The 15,471-nt window shown below is 36.1% G+C and overlaps 1 protein-coding gene across 4 annotated transcripts in view; it reads right to left on the bottom strand.

Annotated features, from left to right (window-relative positions):
• The window catches only part of ANKS1B (ankyrin repeat and sterile alpha motif domain containing 1B), a 448,856-nt gene that overhangs the window by 343,765 nt on the left and 89,620 nt on the right, over positions 1 to 15,471 (bottom strand). For all 4 annotated transcript variants that reach the window (XM_074575799.1, XM_074575789.1, XM_074575760.1 and 1 more), the window contains exon 8: positions 14,142 to 14,317. In XM_074575799.1, coding sequence (XP_074431900.1) covers positions 14,142 to 14,317 — 176 coding nt within the window. The remainder of the gene's footprint in view (positions 1 to 14,141; positions 14,318 to 15,471) is intronic.

Below are 15,471 nucleotides of genomic sequence, written 5' to 3' on the forward strand. Positions count from 1 at the left end.
TTTTTAAATCTATCGATTAAACTAATTTTGGGATTGTTTAATCTATGGATTAAGCTAGTTGTCTTTAATGCATGGAAATACAGGCACTTCCACAACTTACAACTTACTCCATCCTATTATCTGCGTTTGGGACAGGACTGAATTGTCTTCCAAATTAATTTCTCCCTCTTAACATTAGGTAAAATAAAGTGAACCTGTGTTTTAAGCACTTGTCTAAATTTGAGCATGTCCCTAATACTCATAAATCAGACTACTTGCACACTTAATATTAATTTCAAATGCTTAGTATCAAAGTGCTTTGCTTGACCAAGGAAAAAGAACTTAGCACATTGAAGCATAAAGCCCCAAGACAGAATTCAAACCAGCAAGCCATATAGACAGCAAGGACACTTTACGCTACAGAAATCCTTTTCTAGGGATGCTTTTCCATCCCACAAGCATAGTAGATTTGACCTAAGTTGGTATGTAGGAAGGGTATACACAAATGTAGGCTGTGCAAAAATGCAGGAACTGGGTAACTTTTTTTGTGAGCCTTGAAGTTTAAGCACATGAATAGTTCCAATTAACTTAATGGGATTTCTCATGTTAATGACAGGCTTATGTGTCTCCCTGAATCAATATGCACATGACTCATTCCAAAATGTGACTCACTGTGAAAAACTCATGTACCAGTTGAAAAAGAAGACACTGATAATGAAGGGTATAGGAGCCTGCAGAAAAGCAAAATCAAGTGTTAATATTTTTAGAAATATTAAATAGAATTAAAAGCTTAAGCATGTTTACGTTTGCATAAAGGAAAAAAAAAAATCAAAGTAAAGACCAGCAATTTTGGCTTTAAATGTCACAGAAAGAAAATACTGCTTGGAGAATAACTACAGAGGCATCTCTGTATTTAACATCCCTATGCTATCTGAATGTTATCATATAACATTTGAAAATCTCAGTGCAATGTAACTGCAAAGCAAATCAGCTGTAAAACATGTATTTTTCTTTTTTTAAAGTTGTGAAAGAGAGGGTGGATAAGTGGGTGGCAGAATGATTAAACTTATAGAAAATACATTATTTGTCATGAAATAGAGCAGAAGGAACAGAAATTAAAGTAGGGGGAAAATCAGGTGGTAAGTGAGTAGGCAGAAGTCACCACTTTATTACTCCTCCAGTGCACAGCTTTTTATTTAGCATGCATATTCTAAGTAAAAGGGTGTTACTGAAAATGCAGTTATTATTCCATTAAGTTGCTGTTGGCTTAATGAAGAACGTAAGAGAAAATCATACCTGAATAGACAAAGCCTATCTAAAGATGAACTACATACAGCACTGAGTTAGTCATCTGAAGATGAATGCTGGTTAAGAGTGGATAATCAAAAAGGCCTTGAAGAATGTTTGTAATAAATCATCTACAGATCCATCAGCAACAGATCACTAGCAGTTTACCATACTGTCACCTAAGCACTAAATAGAATATAAAAACAATGCAGTAGAGTATCTGACAATCAGTTGAAATGTCTTAACAGCTACGTCAGTGTGCTATAGAAGTTGAAGGCCTAACTGGAAAAGATCAGTCAAATAGTAATCTACCTTTTGATCTCAGTAAAACATGCAAGAGTTCAGACTCTTCTGAGGTATTAGGAAAAAAGGATCACACAGAGTGTGTGTGTGTGCGTGCAAGAGATGCAGAATACTATCAACTGGACAACAGCTCTCAATGCAGCCTGATTTACATGGCAGGTGGAAGTAAAATTCAAAATCATCTTCACTAGGAGGGCAAAGGTTTTGCTATGGCTGGCAGGAAAACCCACAAATGTGAAGCTCACATACTACAAGCTGCTCCTTTTTCTTGTCTTATATAATTAAAACAGTGATTTCACTGCAGTCAGCTCAACAACCAGTACTACCAGCAGATTTAGGACAGTGGTTGCTCCTTCTGTGCTAGCTCATCTGTACTGCTCTTTTTGCCTGTGGTAGATTCAACATAGTAGGTACAGATCTACTGCAATACAAATACACGTTTATGTTGTTTTCCAGACATACTCATAGGCAGCTGAAGAACTAATACTTAAATTCTTTCTTCAGCCAGTCATCATACAGTGTCTTAAAGGTCCTGAAAAATACAGATAAACAAGTCAGTCAGTAACATGCCTTCATCTATAACTCCTGTGTAACACTGTATTTCTTATGAAGTACCTATGGCTAAATAAGTGATCTGTCAAAAGTATTTAGATTCCTTAAAGGAAACATCATTTTTGACAGAGACAAGAGCAAGGTAGTAAATATTCCAATACCCATACGGAATCAACTACTAATAATTAAAAAAAAGACCAGCATAGGAATAAAACATTTTTACATTTTAATATTATTTTTGTCTAAGATTGACAGGCAGTGCTGAAGCTGCTTTTTTGCAGGCTGTGAACAGTTCATATTCTAGATATATTGGGCAGAGCACCAATATCCACAGAAATAATAGCAGTAGTATTAATAGAAACTGCTCAATCTCAAATAACTACTGAAGCAAATAAAATTGAAGAGCCTCTTCTCAGGTTTTCCCTTATGGCACTAAAATGAAACTTACAAGTTTAGGAAGGACAGATGCCAAGAGAAAAGAAAATAGATGATCAAAAATGGTGTAAGTCATTCAACTCTCATATCCCTCTGGAAAAGTAAAGAAACTGGTGTAAAAACAGATATGTGCCTGGTTAAGTAACCATGGTTTCTGCTTCTAATCTCAATTTAAAAACTTATTCCACTGAACTCAGCCAAGGCTTTCAATACATAGTGAAGTTACAGAAAAGCTAAGGGGTGCATTTATAGCACACTGTTGAACTGTATTAATTCCATGGGCAAACATTTCTAATGCAGGGTTAATATTAGGCAGTTGCCCCTTAATTCTGAGTTACTCATCTTATATTTTGGAGAAGTATAAGAATCTGGTAGAATATATTTTTTCTGCTATTCATTTTCTACTTGTTGAGCTTATTCACAGGGACTGAAAAAAATCTACCAACAGAATGCAAAGAAACTCTATGCCATGAGTGGTCAACTACTTCAAGACTTAAAGACAAAAATGCTTAATCCTTTTCATCTGTCAATTATAAAATAAATGTGCTTGTTGCCATTAGGATAGAATAAAAATGAAATTAAGCAAGTAGCGCAAACAAGCTGCCCAATGTTCTAACTTCAGCTACTACACAATTTTTAAAGAAAGCATTCTTTTATATTAGCTTATCATTGGTGGTCATTTTTCCCCTATGAAATACGGCAGGATATTTACCATTAGCATTACTTGTATATCTCTAATTAAGAGGAAGCGAAGAAGGAAAACTGGGACTGCTGCTGCTAAGAGACCACCTACTCGAACTTCAAAAGAATCACAGAACACGATATAGTGATACCATACATTTACACTTATCTCCACCCCTTAATGGATCCTGTAGGGGTTCCCATAGCTCTGATGCATTAGTAGGCTCCATCTTCTGTTTATACCATACGGATAAAACTATGCTCTTCCCTGCCCTGCAGAAAACAACTGAGAGGCATACCCATATGGTTCTCACTCTTCTCGTGCATTTCCTATCAGACAGTGATCATCAGGCTTTACTGTCAGCTCCAAGCTTAGTGACTTAATTCTTATACTAATAGAGCAGACATGAAATCAGTTTTGACTTTAGGTATATACAAAAGATGTTTCAGATTTTCAGGTTTTTTTCCTCTATTGTATGTATCCTGTTGGCTAGGTAGAACACTCATTTATTCTAAGGTTGCAATGTATTTAAAAAAACACAATCAAACCCTCTTTGGTACCTGCTGACAACAGTGATAGAGTTCTAGAAATATTACAGAAATACCTGCCTCTGTCACTCAAAAGCCAAAAAGTTCTAGACTGATTTATTCCTTATTTAAGATTGCAGGATAGAAAAAAGTACATTTTAAAGGATTCTTTCTCCTTCTTTCCTTATTCAGTTATCTTTTCCCTAGGGTAAATATCTTTATATGACTGTGAAAAATAAATCTCCCATGTGTTCAAGCTCAGGCTTGTTACAAACTATGAAAACTAATTTTTCAAGAAAGCAAAAATATGTTTTCAGAAATTAAAATCTAGCCATACTTAAATGTTAGAGAAGTCCTTCATATTCCTTACAGATCTTGTACATTGTTACATATTCTATTGCTTAAATATGATAAGCTACATAGATTACTAAAATTTCACAAACATTTCTCAACCCTTAATGTTAACACTACCAATCTACTGGAGGGACATTTGGATCTTAATTAAGTTGCCTCTGTGCTGAGGTCCACTGTCTATCTTCAGGCATTCTGCCTAGATTCTAAACGCCACTCCAGAACACCGTGACTTTCCAAGTCCTTTGTCACATCTGCCAGCCCCACGTAGATATCTCAGATGCTGACCAGAACAGCACTACATGCCTGTGTTTGGCAGCTGAATCCCACCATAAGCCCTCCAGTCAGCTGCATAAACACAGGCATCCAGCGTCATTTTAGACACTACAGGGCAGCTGATGACTTAGCCACTGCTCCTGAAGGCATGACTGAGCCCATCTCAGCCCCACGCAAAAGGCACCTTGCACATCCACAGAGGTAATTAACGTTAAGGCTGCTGGATCCCACCTTTGGAATTTCAGCACCTACTTGTGATACTCTGATCAAATAGGGAAAAAATGAATTTTAAGAGAACCTTTTCATGATGAAAAGAACTTGTTCTTTTGTGAGGGAGAAGTTGAAAACCTGATTCTTGTTGGAACACTGGAGAAAAGTCTGAGGAGAGGAGAAACCAGAGGGAAACGCTTGGCAGGAATCCATGACAGATTTTTGGTAGACGTCTAGAGAAGGTCAGGGCTTGAGGGAAACATCTCTGGTGACTAGTAACAGCAAAAGTCATTAGTCTTCCTGATGATTTGGTTTTGTAATAACATGACAAAAGAGAGAAGTGAGGTTAATATTACAAAATCCACTGCCTGGGTGGAAATCTTGTGGTACTATCTTCTTCTGTTCTTCAGAAGTGACTGAAATTCTCTCAGAAGATCCCAAATGAAGTTGGAGACCATAGCTTAAAAATGGACACCATGTTGTACTCTATTGCATACTCATAGGGTGATGGACACTGAGATATGGAAGAAATGGAAGAGACTAGTGTTCTGCTATGCAAGCCTGGCAACAGTGTCCACAATGGCACAGGCAGCTCAGGGATGTTAAAAAAAAAAAAGAAAAAAAAAGAAAAGAAAAGGCACAAATAGGCATGAAAAAGACGGTTCTCTAAAGCAATGAATAACACATGAGAAAAGATATTTAATTACAGCAAATATACTTCATATTGGGAAGACGATCTCAAGATCAGTTCTGATAGAGTCCTCAGATCCTGGCTAATCCTGTCGAGATTAGTAGATTTCTTTGGTATTCATTAAGTATAATGAAACGGAGGTTAGTCTTCAAATTACATATGTGCTCAGCAGTACAACATACGACAGTCTCTGAACTAACATGGTCCTTTTTGAAAAAAATGCAATAATCTACCGTGGTTAATTTAATAAAACATAGCTGTCCAACAGGATTCTTGAGTAGATAAAACATTACTAATCATTTCAAGAGCATCCTGAATTTACATACAGCTTTGTAGCCATAAAGACAAACAAGCTCTTTGATCTGAAAAGCTTATAATATAATGACTTTATATGGAAAAAATGCTACACCCATATCTGGGATCCTTATGTAAAAGAGATTTAACTAGGATGAAAGGGTCCACAGCAGGGCAAGTGAAGACGTTGGTAGCATGGCAAGATTTACGTACAAAATAAACTTGAAAATGCTAGGATTACTTAGTCAGGAAAATGAAAGCTTGAAGAAAGAACAATCCTGAAGTATTGCAAGTTATGGAGTGTGCGCACAAATTATTTTATATTTGTTCTTTTCTACTCTGTGAGATTTTACTATATAAGGATAAATGGAAGCATATAGTCAGCTATAAAAGAAAATGCCCGTACATACAGCATACGTCCTGCAAAACATAGTAATACAGGGTCATTGCAGTAAACAATGTGACAGAATGGAGAAAAAGGATTAGATACATTTAGGATTCACCAGTGCAAGCTAAACACATAGCAGCATTCAGAGAGATTCATTTGTCTGTAAGCTATTTTCCTGCAAGTATCTGATAGTCAAGGAATTTGCCACACACATACATAATTGGACAGACTGGTTAAATATTCCAGAAAATCGTTCAAGTGGAAAAGGAGCAGGTACTTTTTAATGCAGATTAGATGAACTGGTGGCTTGGACAGTTATACTTTACTCCATGTAGTTTAAAGCATACTAAGTGTTGTCATGTTTTGGGATTTTATAGTCTTAAATAAGTGCTGACTATCTCACAGGGTATGTCGATGCAGCATGCTGGAGGATTGTCTAGCAATACTTCTACCAGAAATCGCAGCAGCAGGGAGCTGCAGGCTAATTTAGTTGGCTGTGAAGCATGCCAGCGGGCAGATTATTCCATGTAGAGTTCCACATGGATGCTGTTAGGATCCCTCTAACACAGAAATCTTTACAACACTGTACTGAAGCACAGCATAACCTATAGACACAAAAAATAACCTGTTTTAATAACTACAGAACATACGCTAGTAAAGGATACAATAAAAATGCCTGAACTTCCCTTGGCTAGGTAAACTACCTAACAGAAGGGACAAAAATTTGTATGAAGTCAGTACGTTTCACCCTGCTTCCCTTCAATCATCAGCTCATATTTAGATAGAATTTAGAAATCATTTTGTGAAGTAGCTTACAGCAAGTATATCATTCTATATTGACCAAGTGGATGCCTGGCACTAGATGTCACATTATAAATGTCTAACGAAAAAAATAACAGCAACAACAGTTCTTCTCAGTGGGAAATACCACTGTGTGCATTAGAAACTGGGACTAACAGATGGTTTTTAGTTGGGTGGTAGCTTTTAAAAACAATTTTTAAAGTTATATAATCTTATCTTCAGAGAGTGGGTAGACCTTCGCAACAAGGGAATCTTAAAAAGTAAGGTTTACATATCCTAGGAGAAATGGCCTTCATATTTTTATTTCCCACAGAAATAAGAGTCAGTATATGCTTGTAAAATGAGATTCATAACTATACTAGGTCTAAGAGTTAAAGAGCAATTTAATACAAAATTCTTGCAATGTCAAAATTTGGCAATACGTACATTATCTATCACTACTATAAAAAGGGAATTAAGTAAAGCAACAATATTCCAAACATTGACCCTCGGTACATTTCTTTTCTGTTCCAAACATCATAAATACCTGAAAAATGTCGTGAAGCTGTATTACCAAATTCAATAAATGTTACTATATTAAATAATTTAAAATTTATCTGCTTCTCTCCATGGAGCCCCAAACAATCAGGTCTGATTGTCTTACTATTCCCTAATGAATAAGTAACCAAAATTGTTTTGAATGTGTTTTTAATCTATCCTCCTCAGTCAGCCACTGTATATACTTCTGGCTTGCTCATCATCATTATCATGTGGAATTTTGTGTCAGTCTCAATAATGCCTATATGCAAGCGTACAATATTGTTAAAGGCTACCACTTCTGATCCAAGACAGTAATCATTTTACTCCAGCATATTTGGTCACTCTTAGCTATTATTATATTTCAGCCCAGCCATTATTTATTTGTTACATTAAAGAAATAAATCAGATTTATTGAATAATGCTACTAAATTGTTTACCTCAATATTCGTCAACAAATTTTAGTGATTATTACTTTGTAAAATAATAAAATGTGTGTTTTTAATAAAAAAATACTTGTTCTTTGCCTTAGAGAAAAAAAGAATAAGAATAACTGACTTCTAAACGACCATGCATAAATTTTCTCTCTAATATATTCATTCTTAGCCATCTTCTTTCAAAACCACACAATTCTATCCTTTCAAATCTCCCCTTAGATACAAACCAAACCTGATCATAGTTTTATTGCCTTTATATACCCTAATCGTTTTGATTTTTTGACATAAGAGAGTAAAAAGTGAATATTCTCTTTGAATATGTACCATCGTTATTTTCAACAACATTAATATAAGATGGTTTTAAGTATATTTTTTCCCCTCTCTCTTAATGTATATAAGTATCAGCTTCCCCTTCTGGATGACAGAAGTAAGCAGAAACTGACATTTATATGCCTGTGATGAAATCCAAATCTTTTTCCTGAGACTACACAGAACATTTCTTCATGTTTAAATTTAAATTACTGCTGCCAGCCTTTATTATCTATTATATAACCACATTAAATTTAATCAGATATACTGCTGCCACTTCTGTGAAATCCCTCTGTAGTGCAGTCGCTGTGATCCTACATGTTTTTGCTATCTTCAGTTTTATTCTGTAAGCAACAAAAACCAGGGGCACCTTATAACTTAATCACCTGGAACAAATACTGAGAAACGAGTAAAATCCTTTAACATAACTCTGCTGTTAAGAGCACAAAAGCACTTTCTGGAACTGCGTCTTCTTTAATCTAAACTCATGTCACATATCCAAAGACACTCAGATATCGCATTTGCACTTGCAAATCAATAACGTAGTCTATGGATTATGCTTCTGAACACAATAGCATACGTGTAAAAGTAAATACTGCAAGCAACCACCTCCCTCACAGGACTAAAGGGACTCATTTGAAGAAAATACTTCAGTTTGGACCTTCGGTTTTATTAAGTGTATATGGCAGATTATTATTTTAAAAGTAGTTTTAGTTCAAAAATTCTCATGACCTCAAAAAATATGGAGAACAGTTATTGTTACTAAGTGAAAAGAAAAGAACACTCCAAATTCATCCTTAAGTAAGGACTGGAAATATAAACTTCTGAACACAGAATAAGAGGAACCTCTTTTAAAAGTCAATTTTAGGAAAAAATATTAAAATAAAATGCCAAATTTATGAAAGGAAAAGATTGAGATGTATTGTAGCCAATATATACATCTCGCAAATATGTGTATACTCATACACACACATATGGAAGTGTAGAAGTTCTTAATATACTATTTTTTTGTTTTGCCATCACAGGCTGTCCAAAGAAAATAAGAAGTAATATATCATTCTCCGGTATCCACAGGAATTTTTTCTTACATAGGCATAAATCCCATACTTCTCTTTTCTGACACCTTTTTTTTTTTAAATTAAGAAGCACATTGAGAAAATACATTGCACTATATACAGCATATTTCTGTTTTTAATATGTTATTTAGAATAATTTGTTCTCACATGAAGACATACACAGGAACCTCAAACCTGACAAGAAACCGGTAATGATATTAGTTCATAATCCAAGGACAGAGGAATCTAAAGCAATTTACTTGCAGGAGCTCAGGAAAATTCCTCACAATATACACTTCAAGATTCTTCTGTTCGTTTCCCTGACACAATTTTTCAGGATCCCCGTTTGTGAGTTATACCTATTTAAATTTTCTTACTTTGTCTTGAATTCACACAGAGTGTTTGAATACACAGGCGATGTGTAACCTCTGTGTTTCAATATACTTCTAAATTTAGCCCTGATATTTTAGTTTGTAGTTTAAATTTATACCATGGTGTCCAATAAATTTTCCTCTTATAAGAATTACAGGTGTTTGTTTTCGAGCAGTTTGTACTATCAACTGTGTTAAAAATGCATTATTTAAACGCAGCAATGAAAAAAAGTTGGAAAACTCATATAAGATGGCTGCTTTTGTTCTTGAAATTACTGAGCCAGACTGCCATCTATTGGAAAATAAATATTTTTTAAATTATACTTTTTGAAAAAAACTGAAACTACTATAAGTTATTGTCAAAAGCTAATTTTGATAGCAATCACACTTAAGACAGCTTAAATTTTTTAAAAGGAAATGCCTAAGTTAACTAAACTGTGATACAATCAAGGATTTTCCTACATCTTTTTTCACCTCATGTTTTCTGGAATATGTTTGAAGCACAGCACCTTTTCTGACTTGCTGAACAATCAAATCCTAGTTATTTGGAGTGAAAGCTCTGTGTTTAGCAAACACAGAAAATCTGTCATATGTCAGTACTGAACAATACACAAGTATGAAGCTTTCCCAGCTCACCTGTGCAGCAGCCATCAAGGTCTTCCATGTCTTTGCATGCACAGGGGAACTAAAGAGAATATTCCAGTCACAATGATCAAAACGGGGGAAAAAGGCAGAAAGGAACTGGGAGTGAAAATCTATGAATCCAACACCAACCCCACCCAGTGTACAAGCCTTTGAGAAAAACGGGCAATTCCAGCACATCAAAAGTACATCAAAACACAGCCAGAGCTGCAAAAATCAAGCACTGAAAGTATATAGTTTCCAGTGTAGCTTTAACTAGACTTTCTTCAGTTTATTCTTTATAATGTACAAACAAAAGATCACGTTAACTTATTCTCACCTGACTTTGTGCTATTCAGCAAACAAGAATTCACAGTTTTCACCCTCTTCATTAATTGCTCTCCTCATTCAGGAAGCTAACACAGTCTGCTTTTCCAGAACCCAAAAATTTTCAGTTTCCCTTTAAGCTTTTGGAATGGAAGTGTCCTGTGGGGACATTTTTACCCATCTCCAGATCTGTTCCTATTCACGTCTACACTGTGGTGTCTACTCTTATTCTCCTTACTTTTACTTACTTCTTCATTGTACCCTCCCTCTCCCAGATGTTCATGCCTTCCAGTCTTCAAGATCCTGCCCTTCAGTTTTCTTATACAGCTCTTCCATGTCCTGAGGAAACTTAAGAGTCAATACAGACCTGACTAGTAATTTGGAATTAAGGTGACTAAACCCAAAATTTTCATCCAAAAAGCTCTTTTTCAGTTTCACCTAACCTCCGAGTTGTGCAAACTCTGCTTCTGATTTGACTTGAAGATACTATAAGCACATAAACCTCTGGTTTTGTTAATGCCTTACATTGCACATGTCACACACCTGGCAACCAGAAACATATTACGTAATAAAATGTGTAGTGTTTTCAATGCAAAGTTTTATGAAAAGAAGGAAATTCATTAGTCCAAACATACCAGAACTACTTGCTAACTGGTTGGATGACTAATTGTCCAATAACTCAGCAAATGCAAGAATGGATTCAATTCTCTCCTTGGCCTAGGAGAGTTCCAACCCACAACTTCTTCAAAAGAAAATGTTGTATTCTACAGGTGCTGCATCACTGAGCAACAAATAATGCAAGACATCTGAGGCCAGAAAAGGAACAGTGAACAGGGAGTCTTAAATCCTGCTGTCAGGATTGCACTGGTATTTTTCCAGTGGTTGTAAAACCCAGAAAGAATACTGGAAGGGATCAACAGGCTGGTGCTCGGTCCTTTTATTTGGGAGACTATAAATGTGATGTTAAACCCCACCCTTATGCCATAGAGAGAACTGAACCCCACTCTTGCACTTTCCAGATGAAGCTTTTTACTGTTAAATTACTGCATTAAAAAGCAAGCACCCCCACCACCCTTGTCCTAAACAAGAACAGTGAGCTCTGCTCTTTCAAATAAAAGAGGTTGGCACTTAGATTCAGGACAGAATTACAGGCTGTGGATCCTAGAGAGACAGACACTCCTTTCTGCAGTCCCAAATCAATCTAAACCTTACTTGGCTAGAGCACTACCACAGGTGATTTGACTCTCTTCAAAAGAGCCAATTGTTAAAAAACCAAACCAAACCAAAACAAAAACACACTCTGCTTCCTGACATTTTCTCTTTCATATGCCCATGCTAGCCTCAGGAGGTGGCTCCTTATGCTTCTTGCTCCAACTTACCAAGTTTTTGACCCACAAGCTACTATTCCAAACAGGAACTCCCCCGTCTTGGCCTCCTATTTCTCTGAACAATAGCACGATGCAAAAAAATGCTGATGTCTCCTAGCGGCCAGTTCCTTTGCAGAATCTCCCCAAGGGTCACGAAGTGTCATGACTTGGGTTTTGAACCCTGTTCAGATCACTGGACTACAGGAGAAGCTGAAATGCCTGCACCAGTCACCATCTCTGGAAACAGCATTTGTCCAGGAAATGGCTTCATCTGATGCATTACCGGGACCTGATTTCTGCGCCTCTTCAGAGCTGATGCTGGCACAGCCAACAGTGAATAACAGAGAAGTCCCCACTTACTCTACCGAGATTTTTTACAGAAGCTTCCCAGGGAGGAGAAAACTAAAGTCAGAAAAAGCTGTAAGAATCCTTCTCTTCTTTAATATATATCCAAGGAAACTATTTCTGACTCCCCGTATCTATATGTGTCTCCACTTCTCTCTTTCTCTCTGTATCTCCACATTCTTATACATAAATATTCATTTAAGTTTCTTCAATCATCACACTACTGTCACACTTCTTCCACCACCATGCTTGCTGGTCCTGCCCCCGGAGTAGTTTGGCAGCATTCACCTTTTCAACTATTTTCAGAGCTAAACATATCTCTTCATCTTATTGCTTCTTCCTGATTATTCTTTGATGGCTCCTTACAGCACATGTGGGTTTTCATATCACCCATGCACCATACAGGGAGTCTACACACCAAGATAAGGCAGCATGTCCCCAAAACTAAAAGACGGCGTGTCAAAATGGGGTGCAACTTCCTTTTTTCGATGAAAGGCGTCCAGGTAGCAACTGAACAGACTGAGTGACCTTAAAATACTTTAAAAAAAAAAAAAACAAAAAACATGTTTTGGATCAAACAGGAAAATCCCACATCACAGCAGAGTCCTCTCCATATAGGCCTGTATAGTTGGGCTTACTCTAGGGGAAAAGCGTGCTCTGCCCCGTACCCTGACTTTGTGTTGGGAGTGTGTACCCATCATCCTGATTCTAGTTTTCTTCGAAAGAATAGCTGGGTGCACTAGTAGAAGAGCCACAACATGCTTTAAACAGTCCCCATTTTTGAAGATTTGTTTTCACATCTAGTTCAATATACAAATAGATGGAATCTCAAAACAATGTATTGCCTAATTTACCTTTGTATTTGCTTGCCGCATGTAAATTACAGATTTAGTGTCCGAATACTTCTTATTCACATTACATTTCATTTAGGTCTGTAAAAATTTCAGTCTGAGTAGACAGATTATATGGATTACATTTTCTGCAAGACAACAGCTGAACAGATTTAAATAGCAGTTAGCACCGAAATACAGAGAGACACTAGAAAGATGTAGAATAATGTTTAAATGGGATCAGTACTATGTTCAGACTGACTTCAATATGGATCACGTACCTAATCATTCAAACCTCTAGAAGGGCTTTACAAAAGCATCTACTGCATTTCAAGGCAGCTAACCATCTTTTTAAATCTCATTCTCTCTACATATATTGTAATAAATCCTCTAGAACATAAAAGTCCTTAACTTGCCATGTTTTTCCCCACATATGAGAGCATAATTTTTCTTAACTTACGAAAAACATTAATTGAAATTTAGCACTTAGCATTTTCCCCTCCCTTCTGTGCTTTATTCCCTGGGCAATCCCATTTACTTACTTATTGAGGAAGCGAATTCAATTTAAAAAAAGAAAAAAAAGAAAAACAAACAAAAATACACAAACAAAAACTCTTGTTACAGTGTAAAGAAAAAATGAATCCTAGAGCACTTTATTCACAGGATTAGTAGTAATGAAGTCATATTTTCCACTGTAGTTGGAAGTCACTGAACAGCAATTTTCAGTATTAGAGACTCAGTCTTTAATACAGTTAGGCTACTGGGAAAGCTATATAGTAATAAAACGTATAAGAATCGTAACTGAAGATGCTTAGCTGCTTCTTTTAGGGGCCACTTCTGATCAGATTCTGCAAGTAGTTAGTATTCAGTATAGTACTGAGCATACAGATTTCAGTGGATTCCTAAAAAAACCCTCCCTTGCATTCCCCGCGCTCAAAAGAACAACTAACCTGAACTTTTCGTCATATTAGTGGGGTCATAAAAAGCCATTCTGAGGTATGGTAGGCAATATTGTTGTAAAATAAGGGGAACATCAAGTTATAAATCTGTAGCAGTGCATGCTATATTATTTTTTCCCTTATTACGTTCGACTTGTATTTCAATCTTGTACCTTTTTCTTTCTTGAATGTGCCATAAATAAAACAGATATAACTGAATGTATTGTCTTTGTATCCCATCTTACTTACTACATTAAGCTTGGTTTGGCTTCCACTGGTCATAAGTTCTTCCTCTGATACTTTACTAAAATTGTCCAGATAATGTTCTGATATTGTATGAGACAGATCTTCAAAAGAGTATTCCTTTTCTTGGCACAATTTGATTTCATCTAAGAGCTTTGATAATTCTCCAGTCACAGCTTCACCTTTAAAAACAGATACACCATTAGTCAATAATTGGAATGCCAGGGGTAATTTATGACTAAAAAGGAAATGCACATTCTTTAAATTTTATTGAGTATTTGTTATATTCCATGCCTTATCATCTAAACAGTGATCTTCATGCACAATTCTCCTCTCAAAAATAATAGCATCTCGTTCCAGAATAGGAATCACAGGAGGTAATCTACGTACTTCTGCATTCCCCTATACCTTGCATTTAATTAGGATGAATTACAATATACACTTACACTTTCTCTGTTTTCTAATCCTGAAAGTTGGCTAGAAATAGCAACTATCCAAAAATGTAAAATTAATCCAGGACAGGAAAGTTTCTACAAACATACAAAATCAATGTCCTGTAGTCTGCATTGTGTTCATTTTTGCTGCTGTGATCCATTAATACACTACATAGGTTCCATAACCTGTAAGTAGGTTGGAACTGATTTTCAAGAATCTGTTCCAAAGTAGCCATGTTTCATAAAAAATTCTTGCTCACTTTCCCAGGACTAAGTGGAATGGTGGAAGGACATACTGGGCAAAATTCACAAGTTTAAAACATGCCTCCTTACAGCAATCTACCAGAAACCCGTATTCAGTGCATTCTGCATTATGTTTCACGTTTTCTCCTTAACTTATCAGATATCTTTAGTCAAGAAATCTACCAAAATAGTAAGACAACAGGCTTTTAGGTCTATACTAACTGAGGGTCTCTATTACAAATACTAGTAGTAATAAGTATTAGAATCACATTGAGTGCTAACTTTTCTGCAAATAGCCCACTGGCAGCAGCAAGACCTCTACAGAGTAAAAAGCTACTTGTTGTGAACAATTGCATTAGGTTCTGATAATCTAGTGCATACGTGTTACACAGCTACCTTCAGCAAGAGCAATGAAAATGTGAGTGAAGGCCGTTTTTCCAGGGGCAAATAAGAAACCCCTTCTCTTGCCCAGGTTTACAAGAATCACATTGTTGGAAACTTCAGTTCTTAAACTTGATAAAATACAGAGATAATTCCATTTTACTCCATCTTTGGGAATAAAATATTGAAAAGGAAAAACAGAGTGATTATATTAAGCTCAGCATACATAAAACACACATATGTACATTCATGTAACTAAAGAAGCCCCAGATAAGATT

This window comes from Larus michahellis, chromosome 1 (assembly GCF_964199755.1).
Source record: "Larus michahellis chromosome 1, bLarMic1.1, whole genome shotgun sequence".
NCBI lineage: Eukaryota > Metazoa > Chordata > Aves > Charadriiformes > Laridae > Larus > Larus michahellis.